The sequence below is a fragment of the Nicotiana sylvestris genome, chromosome 12, assembly GCF_000393655.2.
Source record: "Nicotiana sylvestris chromosome 12, ASM39365v2, whole genome shotgun sequence".
NCBI lineage: Eukaryota > Viridiplantae > Streptophyta > Magnoliopsida > Solanales > Solanaceae > Nicotiana > Nicotiana sylvestris.
Window position 1 is genome coordinate 146,375,921 of NC_091068.1, and position 19,887 is coordinate 146,395,807.

At 39.1% G+C, this 19,887-nt stretch overlaps 1 protein-coding gene across 1 annotated transcript; it reads right to left on the reverse strand.

Annotated features, from left to right (window-relative positions):
- Window positions 1-140: 140 nt before the first annotated feature.
- On the reverse strand, window positions 141-3,871 carry LOC104218936 (uncharacterized). The gene is made up of 2 exons (XM_009769556.2): window positions 3,365-3,871; window positions 141-497 (listed from the first exon to the last, which is right to left on the reverse strand). The coding sequence occupies exons 1-2, from the start codon at window positions 3,700-3,702 to the stop codon at window positions 260-262; spliced, it is 576 nt and encodes a 191-aa protein (XP_009767858.1). The 5' UTR covers window positions 3,703-3,871; the 3' UTR covers window positions 141-259.
- Window positions 3,872-19,887: the final 16,016 nt, after the last annotated feature.

Here is a 19,887-nt window from a genome sequence, read left to right on the forward strand (position 1 = left end):
TACATTTTCGGGTCCTTTAGTTCACATACTTGTTATGTCGGGGTTATAATGAAGAGATTGTTTATGAAGTGAATACTAAAGTGAGGATCGTTATGCAGTAATTGATAATGTAGAGATTGTTATGAGGGTTTACCTTCAAATTCAGCCAAAGCAGCTTATGGTTAGGCTCACATTCCCACCATTTATTGGATCTAGTATATTAGAGAAAAAATATGTTCAAATCCTTCGAGAAACTTCATCGTCTAGGAGGACATGTTTGCTATGAGGGGATGTTAAAGTGGAAGAGCCAAGAGATGACAAAGGCAAATACCATACAAGCTAGAAGGAAATTCAGAAATCGATGGCCATTCAAACAAGTTCGAGATTCTGAAGACACTGATACTTGTGCAGGGGCTGCATTTGTAGCCAAAGCATTTACTTCATTTGTTTGCTGTGCTGACTCAATGTCATTTGGACCAACAACATTGTGTGCAATCGAATTGCATATTTCACAAGTCCTGCATTTATGGAAGGAGGAACATCCAAAATAAAGCATAACAGTCAGCAGATGAAAGAACAAATATTTTAAGCATGTGTACATGTATGTTTGAATTTATACACTTTAGTGGTGTTTGGATTCAAGCAAGTTTTTCAATAACCAAATGCTATATTATTTGGTTTGAAAACTAAATTTGTTTTTTTATAATAAACCAAAAAAATTCTGGAAAACCAGGAACAGAATACTGAACTTCTTGTTCTGTGACTTCCATAGTTGGATAATGATCATATTTAAATAATGTTCATCACCATCCTTCAACTTATAGTAAACCAACCCCCCCCCCCCCCACACACACACATATACACAAGTACTTTCTAAAGAGCTAAGTGATTGCATATGAATCTACATTGTCCATGAAAGGTATGGAAGCAAACCAAAACATTGTTACCATTTACTAATACTAGATATGCAAAACAGTGTATACAGTTCCTTGTCCAAATCCATATGGCACATTTATAACCATTTAGTCTAGAGATATTTTGGAGTTAAATTATTGTTCCAAAAACCAAAACAACACATCATGGAGATGTAATTTTATTGCAGATGAATTTGTGTTAACAGACGAACCAACTCAAAGATGAAAGTTTCAACATCAAAATGCCAACATGAGAGGCCACTATCAGAGAATAGCTCCCGCTACACCCCGGGGGAAGGGCCGGACCACAAACGTCTTTTATACGCAGTCTAACCCTGCATTTCTGCAAGCGGCTATTTCTACAGCTCAAACCGGTGACCTCCTGGTCACACGGCAGCAACTTTACCAATTATTTCAAGGCTCCTCTTCTATCATAGAATAGATATGCATAGAAAAAAATAAAATAAGCAGCATGTGCATACAGCATATTATAATCCTTTAATGGGAAGGATAAAAATAAACACTTTGTTCCTCAAGGGCAATCTCCACCTGGATAAAGAATGCTCATATTAAAATTTAGTTAGAATTTAGGAACTTTATGTCCCAAAAGTTCATAAAAGGGCACAGTAGGTAGAATTGTTGCTGTACTTGCAAATCTGAATTATACCTATCATTGCTTACTTGTTTGCTTTTCATTTTATTCTTGTCCAGCACTCCAGCTTCTGTAATTAGCTTTTGGCTTTTCCCTTAAAAATATATCATAGTAGCATCTTTTCCCCACAAAAAACAGACGACATCAAGACCAAGACTTCAGAAAAATATTATTCTTACACATCATTTACTGATAATTAAAACTACACACTTCCAAAACAAGAATCACCAACTCATTCCATTGCAAACCTTAAAGTGAAAGAACCTAGGACCACGGGAGGAGCGAGAAGCTACGTAACAGGTAGGGGTGTCAATTGTTTGGTTCGGCCCATTATTTTATAAAATTTGTACCATATCAATTTTTTGGTTATTCTATTATGTATAACCAAAATTAGACTTTTGGAAACTGTTCCAATCATGTCGGTTTTTCTTCGAAATCGGTACAGTTCGGTTAATTTTCGGTAATTTTTGTTAAATGTCATGTAAAAGTCACTAGTAGAAATAGAATGTAATAAAATACATACTTTTATGGGACTAGCAAAACTCTCTAGACATTTTTATAGTTTAAAAGGTGATAGAATTAAAAAAATTATGAAAGATGACTAGAGTATAGATCCATCACTATTCTATAACAGCGAAAAAGAAACTAAGCAAATACAAAGAAAATATAAATCACACGAATGGAAAGATATTAACCAAGCCGGGCTCCAATAATAAAGTCTATAGAAGATTAAATATTTAAAAAGATAAATCTAAATCATATGAAAGGAAACATATTCAATACATTGTAGTTTGCTACTCATAATCGCTACAATACTTTATGTCTTGCTAGTGAATATGCTCGAAATAATTTAATTTCAATAGGAGTAGCATAATAGGTTTGGGATTTAAAATTTTGAGTTTAATTACTTGTTGGCTTGTAACTATTTCGTAATTTTAAGGTCCAAGAAAGATTTAATGCTTTATTATTTTTAAACTTAATATATAAATATATTTTTCACATTGTAAATTTATTCGGTACGGTTCAATATTTTTTTCGATTTAGTTTCATAAAACAAAAACTTACCCTAATTATCTGTACAGATATAAATTTATATAGTAGGTTTTATTAAAAGAAATCTAAAAATCGGTCCGGTACGGTACGCTTAGGTTGGTTTAGTCGGTTTTTAAATATCCATTGATACCCCTAGTAAGAGGTTCAGTCGAATCTAGTGACTTTTGCTCAAACAATGTATTTGTGTTAATAAATTTATTAAATATATACAAATATTAAATTTAGAATCCAATTATAACCACTCGAAATCGTGATTCTAAATTACAGAACCCAGAAAATTGAAATCTTTGCTCCGCATCTGTCTAGGACATAACATAAGCCCAAAATCATGTTGAGTTGCCGATCATTACATTTAACGTACTGAGCAATTATCTTAATAACTTAATTGACCCTTTGCTTCAACACGGTAAAACCTTTAATTAACCTAGTGAAACTAGTAATTGATATGCTACTGCTAGTTAAAAAATTTTACACTGCCAGTATTATATAACTTAAAAAGGGAGTATTTAAAGTAAGACTGCGTACAAAAGACCCTTGTGGTCCGGCCCTTCCCCGGACTCCACGCATAACGGGAGCTTAGTGCACCTGACTGCCTTTTTACTACTATTATCAACTTAAATCCTAAAATTTATGGAACAAAATGGAAATTCAAGCTATAAATCTCAGTAATCATTATCAGCAGTTCACGATTCACCAACCATAAATTAAAACACCAAAAAATAATTCAAATAAAAGTGCAAAATTCAAGTTTTTTGTGTCTACTTACTTATTTCCTTTGATCTTGAACCATGTTTCAGCACAATGCTTATGTGCAGCAGCCAAATCATCTTTACATGAACATCCCAATTCAATGGCAACCTCGCACTCACTCACCAAACTCAGGTGGCAAATTCTACAGTCTCGTTCAATTTTCACCTTACTTTCACCATCTCCATTTTCTATATCCACTGAATTATTAGACTCATTGGCACATGCATCAGCAGTGGAATAAAACTGAGAATAACAAGAACCCTTATCGGCGTCGGAGATATTGACACTGACGGAGCTCCGGTGACTGTGGCCGGAGCACTCCAAGTCCACGTGGGACAACTCTACTCTTGCCATTTCAATGACGCGGATAGAGAAAATTCCTTCTCAATAGTGAAAAAAGGAAAGAAAAAAAAAGAATTAATTCCTTTGAAAAAGTTGAAGGCTTTAGTAGTATTTGCAACTTCAGAGTTTTGATTTTTATAGTACACTGCATGAGTTAAGGCTCTGTGTTTCTGCCTCTATTATTAATATGAAAAAGTAACGAGGTGGGTGATGGATTTGGTGATATATTAACTCAAATATCTTAAATTGTGCACCAAAAAAGAGAACGAGAGAGACTGAGTTAAAATTTTACTACAACATCAAATAATATATCCGGTGTATTTTTACGGTGTGGAATATGAGGAGGATAGTTTGTATACAAATCTTACTCCTACCTCGTAAATGTAGAGAGATTGAGTTAAAGTTTATACTCCCTCCTTTTCATATTAAATGAGGTACTTTCTTTTTTAGTTTATTCCAAAACAAATGACACATTTTTAACTTTAGAAATAATTCAACTTTAAACTCTTTTATTTTACTCATTTACCCTTAATGGTAAGTTTTTATAGCCACACAAATGTCATGGCCCTATAAACATTTTATCCCTTAAGCTTTTAAGACCACAAGTTTCAAAATTCTTTTTTTTTCTTAAACTTGGTGCTGAATCAAACTACCTCATTTAATATGAAACGGATGGAGTAATAACAAACAACATAGTAGTGTGTTATTACAATATGTGGAATGAGTATAGTATATACGCAAACCTTGCTATATCTCGTAAACACGAGAGACTAAGTTAAAGTTTTAGGGAATGTAAATTGCTGAAACAGAGGGGAAAAGAACAATAACGTAAAAGTGAGAGGCTCATGGTAATGTTGTAATAGCTGTGAGACAAAGGCCCTACCCTTTGGACAATTGTTATAGTTGATAATGAGATGTATTTTGTTTGCTTTTACTACAATTTAGATATTTTTAAGTAGCCATAGCATAAAGGCAGCCCGGTGAATTAAGATTCTGCTATGCGCGAGGTTCATGGAAGGACCGAACCATAATGGTCTATTTTTCTAGTAACCATAACATACAATTTGAAATTCGATGAATAAGAGTGACATAATTGAAATATATGACGTGTAGAGGCGTATCCAGCTTGAGGGATATGGGTTAACGTGAACCTATACTCCTCTCCTTAAACCATGTATAATAATGTTACATTTCTTCAAAATTAATATATGTGTGTGCGCTCATGCTCAGAGATTCCTATGGTGTAACTATTATTGGGTGCACCTCTATAAGTGAAATTGGCAATTCGGATCCTACTCCGAACGGACTTATTTTCGGCATAAAGTATAAATATATTTGAAATTTACTAAAATTTTAAAAAGAATATAATTTTGAACCTATAATTTCAAAAGTGCAGTGGGTTCAAAAAGTGTAGTGGATTCATGATAAAGTTAAACCATCAAATATAAATTCTAGATGCACCTCTTTATAAAAGTGCGCTCATCCTCTTGAAATTCGGAATCCGTTTCTAATGACGTGTCTTAACTCACATATTATCATACCACTAAATGAAAGCCCGGAGATCGATGAGCATAGACTAATTGAAGGGAAAAAACAAAGGTAAAGCGCGGGTGCTGATCGAATTTCATATTTTTTAGTTCTTATACCTAAATGTGAGTTTTAAGTCTATTTAAATCTTACTAAAGTGTGAGCTGAGATTATAATTATCAAATTTCATATTCAATTCTTACCGAAGTGTCAGCTCAAGTGTAGTCGTTCTTACTAAAATGCGAGTTCAGAAAAAATATAAATTCTGATTCAAATAATTAAATTTATGTAAATAATGATTAATCTTAGCTAATAATAATATCCTTAGATGGAATTTTTAAAGAAGCAATAAATACTGAGCAAGTATATAGTGAATATTCCACAAATAAAAAATGACAATATAGCATTTAATAATAATAAATAACAATAAACGATATTTAAGTAAATAAAATGAGTGTGTCACCCAAGAAAGGATGGAATGAGTGAATGTTCTTTCTGACAATGATGAATGATAGACAATCCCTTAAATATTTGAGTTATTCTCGGATCTAATGGAAAAGTGTAGCCAAGAATCTTAGTGAAAATGTGATGTTTGTATCTTAGCAAATGAGATTTGATTCTCTTTCTCAAGTCAAAGTGTGTTTTTTACAAATGAATATCACATGTCCCATATCATTGTCTCATTTTCTATTTATATGGGATATGTAAGAAACTCAAATAGTACAAGTGCAGAGAATATCCACTAGAAAATTTTCTGTTTAATAACCTATCTTGAAAACTAGCCGTTACGGCTCTGTCAATGGTACTCGACCTCAACCCTTTTTGATACCTCAACTACGGCTCTCGTTGACTCTTCAACCACAGACTTCGCTGCTTCTTGGTCTATTTTGGCAAACAACGACTTGGGAACTCTTCCTTTAGTACTATATTAGCTTAAATATTCTAAAAAATAGATTTTGACCCATACAGTTAGTCCATCCCCTTATTGAGGTCGACATCAGGTAGGTTAGATAAGCGGGTCTTGTTCGTTGTGGTCGAAACAATCGAGCGAGTTGTGCAGGTCGTGGTGGTTACAATGAACTGGCAACGTGGCCCTTCGTGGGATGCTCATTTCAAACGCTTCGATTTTCCCGGGCGATTTGTTGGAGTTATGCTGTCCACGAGTTAGGATGATGTAATGACGTCATGCGTCATTGTGACGCATATTCCCGATGCATTGTTTCGTTTCGTATATGACCTCTGATTGAACCTGCCGCTTTGATTCTGGTGACAGTAATGATGAACTGTTTTCGATCCTTGTGCCAAGACCCTTATAAATAGATGTATTTGGCTGCAATTTTGAGGTTTAAGTTTTCTGTTATTTCAAAATCTTATATTACTCTCTTGCTCTTTTCTCGCTTCGAACCTCTCTTCTCTGTTCACGAGTTATGTTGTCCACGAGTTAGGATGATGTCATGACATCATGCGTCATTATGATGCATATTCCCGATACATTGCTTCGTTTCGCATGTGACCTCTGATTGAACCTACCGCTTCGATTCAAGTGCCAGTAATGATGAACTATTTTCGATCCTTGTGCCAAGACCCTTATAAATGATGTATTTGGCTACGATTTTGAGGTTTAAGTGTTCTGTTGTTTCGAAATCTTATATTACTCTCTTGCTCTTTTCTCGCTTCGAACCTCTCTTCTCTGTTCCCGTGATTTGTATTGCTCTTAGTTCTTCCTTGTTTGGTACCTCTCTTTCTTTTATCAAAATATTTCTAACATGCCTTTTGAGTCTGGTGAAGGAAGCGATGCGATCCCTTTGGCAATGGTGTTTCCCCCTCACGAGTAGAATGTTCATGCCGTCGTCGAGGATAGAGCCTTCCCATTGGTGGAGGAGATAATTCCTCGCAACCCTGATTCCAGATCCAATTTCACCAAATTACCTGAAGCTAACTCTAGAGCCTCTCGGTCAGTGATGACGGTGAATGAGTTAGAAGAGCTTAAGGTTAAGTTTAGCATTCCTAATTATGTTGAATTAATCCCGACTGGGTGGGACATGGTGTAGGTCCAGCATCCTAGGTACTGCGCCTTCTACGCCTACCCCTTACAAGTCGGCTACACTCTCTCTCTTTCTTTCTACTGGCGGAGGAATTTTGTCGTTATAATGGAGTTTACCCAGCTCAGCTTGCGTCATACTTTTACAACCTTATAAGGATGCTCATAAAATTTGTCGAGCTAGCTGAGGTCGAACTCACACTTCGGCATTTAATACATCTGTCCACCCCTAGCTTTTATAGGGGGACGATGTTGAATCTTTGCCACCGAGGAGGTGAGTACTTGATGGTGAAGATGGACGACAAATTCAACCGCCAATTCTTTTTCAGAACCGAGGACGTGGTGGCCAATATCGACGATTTTTCTGAGGCTTGGAATTGTGCTCTTAACTACCTAATTTCCTTCTTTATAGGTATCTGATTTTTCTCCCGTGCTTGGTCGTGAGCTTTGACCTCTTGTCCTTTTCTTATGCAACCGAACCTCGCCTCCTCCTTTGGTTGAAGACATTTCTGACTAGGTTGGTCGGCTCCTCCCTCACATCGTAGGGATCCGTGAGTGTTTGGGTTTTTTCAAGAAGTTTGGGCCTGCTCTCCCTTCGACTGGTAAGTTCCTTTTATCGTCGGTTTCTTTGTTCTCTTTCTTTTTGTTTACCTTTGCTAACCTTTCCCTTTCCCTTTCCTTGTGTTTTTCCTAGCTTCGATTAGGGGATCTTCGAAGAGGTCGAAAGCTCCCGCACCCTCGTTCCGAAAGAGGAAAGCTACTACTTCCTTGGCTCCCGCCCCTTCTTCGACTGTGTCTGCTTCTGTTCGTGCCCCAATCCCTTCTTCGACTGCAGATGCTTCTGTTCGTTCCCAAGTCCCTCCCGTGGTTGCATCCGAATCTATCGGTTCTTCGGCTGTGTAAACCTCAGCTCCTCCCTTGTACCGTCTTATCGATGAGGACGACAAGAATTTGCCTGGTGATGGGTATTTGATGCCTGGTAAGAGGAGGGTTATGGATGTTGTGGGGAAGAGGTCAGCGACCACCGCTGTGGGAGACTACGGCTTTGTCCTTCGGAAGACGGCCATAAAGCATATTAGGGAGAGACTAGAGGCTAGTCTCAAGACCATTTATTTGGAGGATATGAATATACGACCTGAGGAGGTTGCGGTCGAAGGCGTGGTGGACTGTGATGGCCCTGTTCTTCCAAGACGTGAAGAGGCCTCATCGTCCGGTGTTGCGGCGGATGTGCTTCCTTCAACTGATGATAGAGGTAAGACTATTGCTAAGGAGGATATTGGAACTAATTCCGACATGGATGTAGATGAGATGAGTATGTGCCTCATTTTGTATTATTCTTTCATAGTCTCTAACTTCTTGTATTCGTTTTTGTAGACAGTCGTCTTAGAAATAGAGAGTGCTCGTAGGGAACAGAGGCGTAAAGATTTCTATGTGAAGTTGAAGGACAAGTACTTTAGAGTCCTTGAGAAGTACCGAGAACTTGGCATCAGCTTCGTGAAGGTGATGATGTGCACCGACTGAATAAAGACTTGAAGGCTAGGGACGAGGAACTGGTGCAGTTGGTGGGGAAGTGCAGCGTCCTGAATGGGACGTTGAGGAGCAAAGTGGAAGAGCTTGAGCTCAGCAAGGGGGTCGAATCCCAGTGCAGTGATCTCCAAGCTCAGGTGGTTTTTCTTCCAGCCCATCTTGAAGAGTGTCAATTCAGGGCGGGGGCTCTAAGAGACGAGGTTGCCGAGAAGGCAAAGGATCTAGAGAAAGCGGAGTTCGATCGGTCAGAAACTTTGAGGAAGGCGGAGTCTCTTGAGGTGGTGATTCGGACTCTTCGTTCTGAGCGAGAAAATGACTTAGAAATGGCAAGACTCGATGAGAGGATTGAAGAGTTGGAGAAAGAGACTTTTGTCCTCTACGATCGTGTTGATGCTCTTGAGGCCTAGAAGGCCTGATTACTGGCGTAGCTGTCCTTTTCCCATACTTTAGATTTTCCTAATGTTCCTCGGGAGTTGTATGAGAAGTGGATTCATCCGAGGCCCAGTTAGATGTCTTTTGATATTTGCATGCATCGAGATCCATTTCTGAGGCTGCCCTCGAAGATGCTCGTGTTAAGGCTAGTGAAACTTGAGTCGCTTGTGGGTATGATCCCGCTATGCCTGAGGCCGGTAAAGACGAGAGGGATGATGGTGTAGACCATCTCGAGGAGAATCCGTAGTATGACACTGCATATCCTGAGGGCGAAGGTGGCGATGGCGAGGGTATTGATGGTCAGGGTGGCGATGATGTTGAGGACCAAGTCAGCGAGGATGTTGAAGGTCGTGATGGTGGTGGCCACTAGTTTTCTCTTTTGGTTTTTTGTATATTTTTTGCCGCTGTCTTCACAAGCCTATTGTAAAGAGTTTTAATTTTGTGAAATATCAAAGTTGTTCCTTGCATCTTCTTCTCTTCCTGTGGTTTATTTTATGTACTTGTGTATATTTTTATTTCTTTTTTGGGATGTGGCTGATGGCTGATAGGTGTTTGTTCGAGCGTGGTCGAACATAAACTTTTGTTAGATCGCGGCCGAGAGCCTGTAGATATTTGTTAGAGCGAGGTCGAACATAACCTTTTATTAGATCACGACCGAGGGCCGGTAGGTGTTTGTTCGAGCGGGGTCGAACATAACCTTTCATTTAATCGCAGCCGAGGGTCGGTAGGTGTTTGTTCGAGTTGGGTCGAATATAACCTTTCATTAATCACAGCTGAGGGCTGGTAGATATTTGTTCGAGTAGGATCAAACATAACCTTTCATTAAATTGCAGTCGAGGGTCGGTAGGTGTTTGTTCGAGCGAGGTCGAACATAACCTTTCGTTAGATCGCGGCCGAGGGTTGGTAGGTATTTGTTCGAGTAGGGTTGAACATAACCTTTCATTAAATCGTGGCCGAGGGTCGGTTAGTGTTTGTTCGGGCGGGGTTGAACATAACCTTTCATTAAATCATGGTCGAGGGCTGGTGGGTGTTTGTTTGATCGTAATCAAACATAAACTTAATGCGAAAAAGGTGTGCTGATAAGCATAAAGTTTCTTATTTCTTTGACATCGTTGCTTTGGTTCCATGTTTGGAGAAATTTACAGATTCTTAGGTGTTGGCTGGCATTCCAATCACAGTCTCAGTCTATCTAGTCCCTTTATTGGTTGACCTAGAGAGTATTAAGAGGTCGAGCAATAAAATAGTAACCACGAACCTACCCTCACGTACTTCAACTCGAAGCATTCCCTTTATCGCCTCGTTAAAAACCTCATTGAGAAAACCCAAATGGCACAAAACTCAAGTGAGGGGAAAAAAGTACGACTTGGGGACACTTTTTCTCTCAGAAGTTAAAGTATTTGAGGTGGTTGATATTCTAGTTATTTGGTACTAGCTTTCCTTCCATTGTCTCTAGTTGGAATGAACCTTTGTTCTCTTTTGCTGTGATTTTGTACCGACCGTCTATGTTTGTTCCCAGCTTGCCTTCTCGGGGATCTTTGCTCGCTTGAGTTTTGGCTTTCAGTACGTAGTCCTCGACTTTAAGCGGCCGGACCTTTGCTTTCTTATTATAATAATGTTCTGCTTGTTGTTTTTGGGTGACCATTCTTATGTAGGCCATGTCTCTCCGTTCGTCTATTTCGTCGAGTTCATGCCTTCTGCTCTCGTTGTTACTTGCGTCGCTTTCATGGGATTACCTTAGGCTGGGTTCTCCGACCTCGACCGGTATTACTAGCTCAGCCCCATAGACCAAAAAGTAGGGCGTCTCTCCTGCGCTCATCTTCGGAGTTGTTCGTTAGGCCCAAAATACTTCTGGTAACATTTTCTGCCACAGTCCCTTAGCGTCTTCGAGCTTTTTCTTCATGATGTTTAGTATAGACTTCTTTTCGGATTTTGCTTAGTGTAGAATATATTAGGCTGAAGTGAAGAATGCTTATAAGTGAATAAGGCACGGATTAAACCAAGAAAAAATGCTCATGTTCCGGAAATTAAACACTTTAGGAAATTTCTTAACACTCAGATACTTAAATACCAACAGAATCAATCTTCAAAGCTAAAAAACCAGGTAAATTTAACTTTAAAAAGCCCTTTTATTTGCAAAACTTACAAAATTCGAGATACCCAGTGTAATATCAAATATTCAATCACAATAACAACACCAAAAGGTCTAGAATTTCAACCAATCCGAACATATCCAAAGAAAGAGATAACTGAGAGACGACCGTCGAGACTGAGAATCGACAAAATATGGGAAATAAAAATAGAGATAGATAGACATTGAGCCTTCAAAACTTCGAATGGCTTCGAACAACTTACCCTCACAATGATTTTCAAACTTTGAACTTTCCTCCTCTTTCTTTGTCTTTAGACGACTGGCTATTCTTGTAGATTTTAAAGTGGGTTAGAGAAATTTGAGGTAAAATTTGAGAATATAATTACCAACGTAAAGTATTTGGATTTGAGCACATACCCGATGGAGTCACAATTCACAATGTGTGATTAGGCATTTTGAGTTGTTTCTACCGAATGGTTCACATGTTGTAATTTGAGCGATTTGAGAGATTTTGAGGTGTTTGAGCAGAGAAAATATTGAGAATTTTACGGAGAAGAAACGCAGCAAAGAACTACTGTTGGAGCAAATAAACCTAGTAAACAGAGCATTTGATATTTTTGGACATTCTATTTAGTACTTTTTTATTTTAAAATAAAATCAATTATTCTATTTGGAGCGACCTAGTCGGTACAAGTTGTCTTTTGAGGCGACTATTTACAAGTCGGTGTTAAAACTATGGATCCAAAATTATGTTTTTAGCGGAAATGTAAAATTCAGTATTAGTAGCGCATATTAGGGGCGACCTAAAAACCTCGCCACTAAATATTTACCTTCTGCAGTGACTTTTAAAGTCACCACTACTCCTATAATATTTTTTGCAACAAATAGAGTTGCCACCAAATATTGTCGCCAAATTTCCCTCTTCTTGTAGTGTGGAGGTGTTCACTTGCTTGGTGATCCTTAGGGCGTACTTTTTGGCATTGTTCACATTTTCTTATGAAGTCTGCGGTATCCTTTTTCATGGTGGGCCAGTAGCATCCCACATGTATGAGGCATCTGACTAGTGTTCGATTGCCGGAGTGAGCTCCGCAATGGCCATCATGGATTTCTTCGAGGACGCGCTGGGTTTGGTTCGGGCCCAAGAACTTCACCAGAGGGCTGCCGTAAGTCCTCTTGTACAGGTCGCTATGAAGAAGATTGTATCTGGCTGCTTACATTCTTAGTTTTTTGGCCTTTTTTTTGTCCCTTGGTAGTGTGTTGTCCTGCAAACATGCGATATTACAATTGCTTCGGTCCCAAGTTAAGTTTATGGTTCTTACCTCAACTTGGTCCAGTGATGAGTTGAGGAGGTGGACTATGTTTTTATCTCCAGTCATGATGTGTTGGTAGGTGTGACTAGTTTGGTGAGGCCATCTGCTTCGACATTATATGCATGTGGGATTTGATCAAGTTGGCATTCACCAACTGAGACAACGGCTTGCAGATTTCGGTCTGGTATTTTTGCAATCTTTGTTCCTTGATTTGGAAAGTCCTTGTGACTTGGTTGACTATGAGCTGGGAGTCAAAGCAGAGTTTCAATCGTTTCCCCCTATATTTGAGTTCTAGCCTTAATCTTGCAATTACGGCCTCATACTCGGCCTCACTGTTAGTCATATCCAAGCACCTTATGAAATGGAGAACCACTTTGCCTGTTGGGACCTCGAGTATGAGTCCCAGTCTAGACCCTGATGGATTGGATGCGCCATCGGTGTATAGGACCCAGAGGTCTTGTGTTTGGAGGAAATTTTGGATGGCTTTCTTTTCAACTTTAGGCATTATTTGTGTGCTGAAGTCGGCGACGCTTGTGACTTTATCACTGTTCGCAGCTGGTATGTAATATCGTGCTCACTTAGCTCGATGACCCATTTGGCCAGCCTTCCCGATAGCTCAGGTTTATTCAAAATTCTCCTCAGGGGGTAAAGTTGTGACGACCGAGATGGGGTGACATTGAAAATAGGGTCTAAGCTTTCTTGAAGATAAGAGACAATTTTTCGAGGTGTAGGTACCTCGTCTCAGCGATAGATGGTACATTGTGTACCTTTGTTTTTGCGGATTAAGACTGTGCTTACTACTACCTCGGATACAACTAGATAGACGAGAAGTTGCTCCCCATGTTCGGGTTTCAAAAGCAAGGGCGGTGATGATAGGTATGTCTTTAGTTCTCGCAAAGCCTGGATGCACTCGAACGTCCATTCGATGTCGTTGTCTTTCTTAAGCACACCAAAGAATTTACGGCACCTATTTGATGACCGCGATATGAACCTTGATAGGGCGGCGATATGATTAGCAACCTTTGGACTTGTTTTTTGGTAGTTAAGAGTTCTGGTATCCCCTCAATGGCTTTGATTTTGCTTGCGTTGACCTCGATCCCTTGCTACGATACCAGAAAATCCAAGAACTTTCATGAAGCTACCCCAAATGCACATTTATCTGGGTTCAGCTTCATTTCATACCGTTTGAATATGTCGAAAGTTTCTTTTAAATGATCGATGTGATCTTCTTCCTTTTGGACTTGACTAGCATGTCATCTATTTATACCTCTATTGTTTTGCCGAGCAGGTCTTAGAACATCCTTGTTACCAATATTTGATAAGTAGCCCCTGCGTATTATAGTCCAAATAGCATGACCTCGTAGCAATACGTTCCTTGGTAGGTGATGAATGTGGTCTTTCCTAATCTTCTTTTTCCATGAGGATCTGATTATAGCCTGAGTAAGTGTCCAAGAAACTTAGTAGCTTATGGCCGGATGTTGCGTCGATGAGTTGGTTGATATGAGGTAATGGGAATGAATCATTCGGACATGCTTTGTACAAATCTGTGAAATCCACACACATCCACTATTTCCTATTTTTCTTTTTGACCATCACTACATTGGCGATCCACTTGGGGTACTTCGATTCCCTAATGAAACCATTTTCTAATAGTTTTCCACCTCCTCACGGACTGCGTCATTGATAGAAGGGTTGAATTTACGCATGACCTGTCTCACTGAGGTGGAATGGGTCGACATTTAATTTGTGTGTGGCGATTTCCTTTGGGATACCTGACATATCTGCATGGCTAAAAGGAAAAAATCTACGTTAGTTGTTAAGAATTGACAAAATTTACCCAGTTCCAACAGTTTGCAGCCGATATAGGCCTTCTTGCTATAATTGTTGAGGTCTAATTAAACGAGGTCGAGGTCTTCTATGGTCGATCATATGGCTTCAATAGTGTCGAGATCCTTGATGACGTCCTCGATCTTATCTTGCTCCGACCTCGACCATGTTGATTGTTCTGCCTCTTTTTCTTTGTCTTTTCTCTGTTGGATGGTCGTGTTGTCTAAGAAAATGCAGTAGCATTCCCAAGATATGTGGTATTCTCCGCGTATATTGAATATCCCTTATGGGGTTGGGAATTTATTCATTTGGTATAGGTTGGAGGGGACGGCTCTTATGGGATGTATCCATAGTCGACCCACTATAGCATTATACGTGGTGGCTTGGTCCATGATGTGGAATATTGTCTCTAGAGTTATGCCACCAGCCAAGACGAGTAGTGTAATTTCCCCGTACGTTCGCTCAACTGCATTATTAAAACCGATTAGCGTGGTGCAACATGAAACTATATTATATTCGAGCCTCATTTGGGTAAGGAATCAGGAATTGATAATTCATGCACCGCTTTCATCATCCACCATGATTCGTTTGGCATTGGTATCTAAAATGCATAAAGTAATAACAAGGGCATCATTATGAGGGAAATTCAAACTGTCGGCATCTGACTCATTGAAGATGATACTCTCTTCAAGTTCATCATATCGTTCATTGGTGATCGGTCGCTTGAGTTTGTTAGTGGTAGTGAACTTCATGCCGTTGACAGAGGCATCGTCGCTGCCGCCGATGATCATGTTGATGGTACGAGGTAGGGATGGCGGCTTTGGCAAGCCATGATGTTCACGTCCTCTAGGGAAGTTGGGCCTCCCTTTGTTTCTTAACAGTTCTTTGAGGTGCCCTTACCCTAATATGTTTATGACTTCCTATCTGAAGGCGGTGAAATATTTAGTTTTGTGCCCGCATTCCTGGTAGAACTCACATAAGGCGTCGGACTTTCTAGTGTTTGGGTGTAATCTTATCTTTGGCGGCCACTTCCCTTTTGTTCCGAGTTTCTCAAGGGCATAGACTATTTCTGTAAGCGATACACAAAATTGTGAGCAGATAATAAAGGAAGCATACCTCTTTTGTTCCGATGAGTCCCTGTCCTTGGTCTGGGGGGCCTTCTTTATAGCGAAGGTAGGATGAGGTGGGCTCCCGGACATATGGTTGGTGTTGTTCCCTGTTAGGTTATGAAATCAGGTGATCTCTTCTGGTACTGTCTCTTTATTCTTTTCTAGATTCGAAATGTACCGAGGTTAGCCGGTGAGTTGGTCTGTTAAGATCGTCCTTGTCTGCTCGAAATTTGGCACAATAAGCATTGTGGATTTCGTCCCAAGTGGTTGGAGGATATTTCATCAATCGACTTAATAGTTTTCTAGTTGCTCTTGATCCTTCTCGATTATACCCGTTCTGAAAAGCTGCGACTGCCATCCCTTCGAATATGTTTGGCAGAGTTATCCTTACTCTATTGAATCAAGCGAGGAAGTCCCTTTGTCTCCCCCAGGGACTGCTTAGTAGAAAATTTGTCGTTCACTCTCGCCTCGGCCTTCTTGGCTCCGGCATGTCAGGTTACGAACTTGTCGACCATTTCTTCGAAAGTTCTATGGAGCATGCTGGTAGCTGCGAATACCATATTAATGCCCTTATGTGAGGGGTTTTCCAAGCTTCTTCAGCAAAATGGAGGACACTTGTTCCTTAGCAAGATCGTTTCCTTTCACGGTGGTGATGTAGTGAGTCACATGATCATCAGGGTTGGTTGTGCCATCGTATATCCTGAGGTAGGGAAGCATTTTGAAGGTCTTTGGTATGGCATGCGAGGCTACATCATCATTGTATGACTGTTCTACGAACCGGTCAACGTCCCTTTTCGGCAGCAGCTTAGGAGTGCCCGGTATCCTATCGATCCATTCTTGGTGTTCTTTCATCTGATCTCGGAGCCCCTTGTTTTCATTCTCCATTTCTTCCATCCTTTTTAGAATGGCAGTGAGGGCGTTACCACCTGCACTATCAATGACATTTTGAGTAATACCTATCGTTAGAGGGAGGGGTTGGTTGCACTGTTGCTTGTTCTATCGTGCAAGCCCTTGCGGTTTCTGCAGTCCCACCTGGGGAGGGTTTGTTGAGGACGCTTGCTAGCGTGTCGATTAGCCATGCCTTGAGGAGTTTTTTCACAATTGGAGGCGTCCCTTCTTCTGTAGACATAGAGGTCTCTTTTCCGTTGGGTTTTGTTATGCTGCAAGTGGAGATGGTGACCTCTCTCTCCTTGGGGGCGTGTTGGGAGTCGTGTCCTTGCCTACTGTTTCACAACTTTCGTTGATGACATTCATCAAGTTGTTGTTCTTGTCCTTTCTTCTTGGTTACTTGCCATGTAGAGTTTTGTACACACAAAGAAAGGAGATCTCGGGATTTTTTTATGTTAGTGACCTGCGTTAATTGTTGATCTAAAGGAAACTAAAAATTTAACTAAGAAATCCCCATAGAGATGCCAAATTATTTTTAAAAATATAAATCTTGGTTCAAATAATTAAATTTTCGTAACTAAGGGTTAGTCTTAGCTAACTATAATATCCTTAGATGGGGTTTTTTAAAAAACCAATAAATACTAAGCAAGAACGATCAGACAGTGGCAGTGGCATGTAGTGAATATTCCACAAATCAGAAATAACAATGTAGCATTTAATAACAATAAATGGTATTTAATAAATAAAATGAGTGTGTCACCCAAGAAATGATGGAATGAGGGGATGTTCTTTCTGATAATGATGAATGATAGACAATCCCTTGGATATTTGAGTTATTCTTGGATCTAGTGAAAAAGTGTAGACAAGAATCTTAGTGAAAAGGTGATGTTTGTATCTTAGCAAATGAGATTTGATTCTCTTTCTCAAGTCAAAGTGTGTTTTTACAAATGAATATCACATGTCCCCTATCATTGTCTCTTTTTCTACTTATATGGGACATGTTCCTAAGAAACTCTAATAGTACAAGTGCAGAGAATATTCACTAGAATATTATCTTTAATCCTATCTTGAAGACTAGCTGTTACAGCTCTATCAACGGTACTCGACCTCGACCTCGACCCTTGTTGGCACCTCGAGACTACGGCTCTCATTGACTCTTCGACCATAGACTTCACTGCTTCTTGGTCCATTTCGACAAACGGTGACTGACTTTTCGACCACAGACTTCACTACTTCTTGGTCCATTTCGACAAACGACGACTTGGGTACTCTTCCCTTAGCAATATCTTGGCTTAAATATTCTAAAGATAGATTTTGACCCATACACTAACATAATGGTTTAAATAGTTTCAATTAATTTCTAGATTAGATTTATAAAGCATATTAGCATGCCAACTTCCTATTTGAGTAAGCAATAAAGCTTGCATCTATTCTAATTTGGGCTTGGATTGAATTTTTGCTTCCTTGCTACATGCTTTAGTGAGACAGAAAAAGAACTAGTATAATATTATAAATAACTTCCAAAAAAAAAGTAAAAGAAATGTTTAGACCTTGGGAAAGATTTATGACGTCATTTTTGGTGGTTGAAAAGTTAAAAAATATGAATAATAAAATAAAATTTATGATGGATTCTGATGTTTTCTACTTCTAAGGGGCCAATATTTTTGTGATTAGTAGGTATATTTCCCCATACCAATAGTTTTATTACTATTCTCGTATCCCCCCCTCCCCCCACCCTAGGAACCAAAATATGATTCTTTTGGACTCAAACGATAGAAATGCGTTGGAAAAAAGTTAGTGACCAAAACATATATAACGTCCTTCTAAAGGGCACTATGCCTTAACGACCGTTTGCCCAGTTAAGGTATAGCACCCTTTAAAAGGGTGTTATACATATAGCTCCTTTTATTAAGGCGCTATACCTGAATTTGAGGTATAGCGCCTTAATAAAAGACTCTATACATATTTTGTGGGCCCACCAACAATTCTTCTGCGCTTAACTGACATAACAATAATTCAAATGTGTATAATGCCCTTATTAAAGGCGTTATACCTCAAAAAATTCAACCCTCATTGCCTTATTTAAAGACGTTAAGGACTTTGTAAAAATTCATTCAAAAAAATTCTCAAGTCTTGTGAAATTTTTATTCCTTAAGTTGTATTTTGTCATAATGTCTGAAGAGTGAAGAATTAGGGTTTCATTATATTGGGGGGAGGGGGTGAGGTTGTGTTGGCGAATAACACAGTAAGATATAGTTTATCTCCACAGTCTTATGTTAAGTTGCCACTTAGCATGGAGTAGAATACATTGATATCGTTGTTATATAAAAAAAATGAGTGTACGCAAATATTCGGTGAACCTTAAATAACCGGAAGATATCTGTATCCTGTGGCTCCGCAAGGGGTTGCTTGTTATACTGAGTTTAACATCGAAGACGATAAAACTCTGAGAGATTTTTTGAGGACTCCGGATGAATACAAGAAATTTATTGTGATAAAACTATTGTAAATGTATGTCAAAGCTGAAGACGTTCGCAATAATGAGGTTGTGCAAAGAAGGGAAATCCCTCAATCATCGGGTGGTTATTTTGGAGCAGTTTTAGCCAAACAGGTTCCGGCTGAAAGAGTTTGGCCTCATCTAAACTTATCTCCACGGACGAATAAGGAGCGAGGAAATAATTTCTCTCTTACTTTACATAATACACAAGACGAGTGGTAAACCTTAATTTTCCTTTGTGTTGCGATATTTATTTTTACTGTATTGAATTTTTATTAACACTCATATATTTCACAGGGGTTACCGGCCAAATATGAATTTTACGAGTTATGAACCAACGCCCAGTTGGAATATGCATAGTTCTAGTGTGTCTATCATGGTGGTCCATACGGGAGTCATCACCAACTAGATAATGTCTATCATGAGATGTCAACACATTACGATTTGTAAGTGAAGTTATATAGCTATATGTAAAGTATTTTTCAATTTGAGTAACTCATTATTTTGTTTGTTGTGCAAAAAAAATGATCAACTTGAATGTCGTTGTCACACCTCCTTTTTACGTACCCGCGAGGGTACAGGGGAGTTTTTCCAATTAAAGGACAATCGAGACGGGATTTTTTTATTTATTTCAGAGTCGCCACTTGGGAGATTTAGGGTGTCCCAAATCACCAATTTTAATCCCGAATCGAGGAAAAGAATGACTCCATATTACAGTCTGCGTACCAGAAATTCGGATAAGGAATTCTGTTAACCCGGGAGAAGGTGTTAGGAATTCCCGAGTTCTGTGATTCTAGCACGGTCGCTCAACTGTTATATTCGGCTTATTTATCTGATTTTAAATACAATTATGAACCATGTGCAAATTTTATCTTTTAACCGCTTTTGTCATTATTATTATTTTTACGAGAATTGCAACGTCGTGAAAACATATCTCGAACCACGTTACA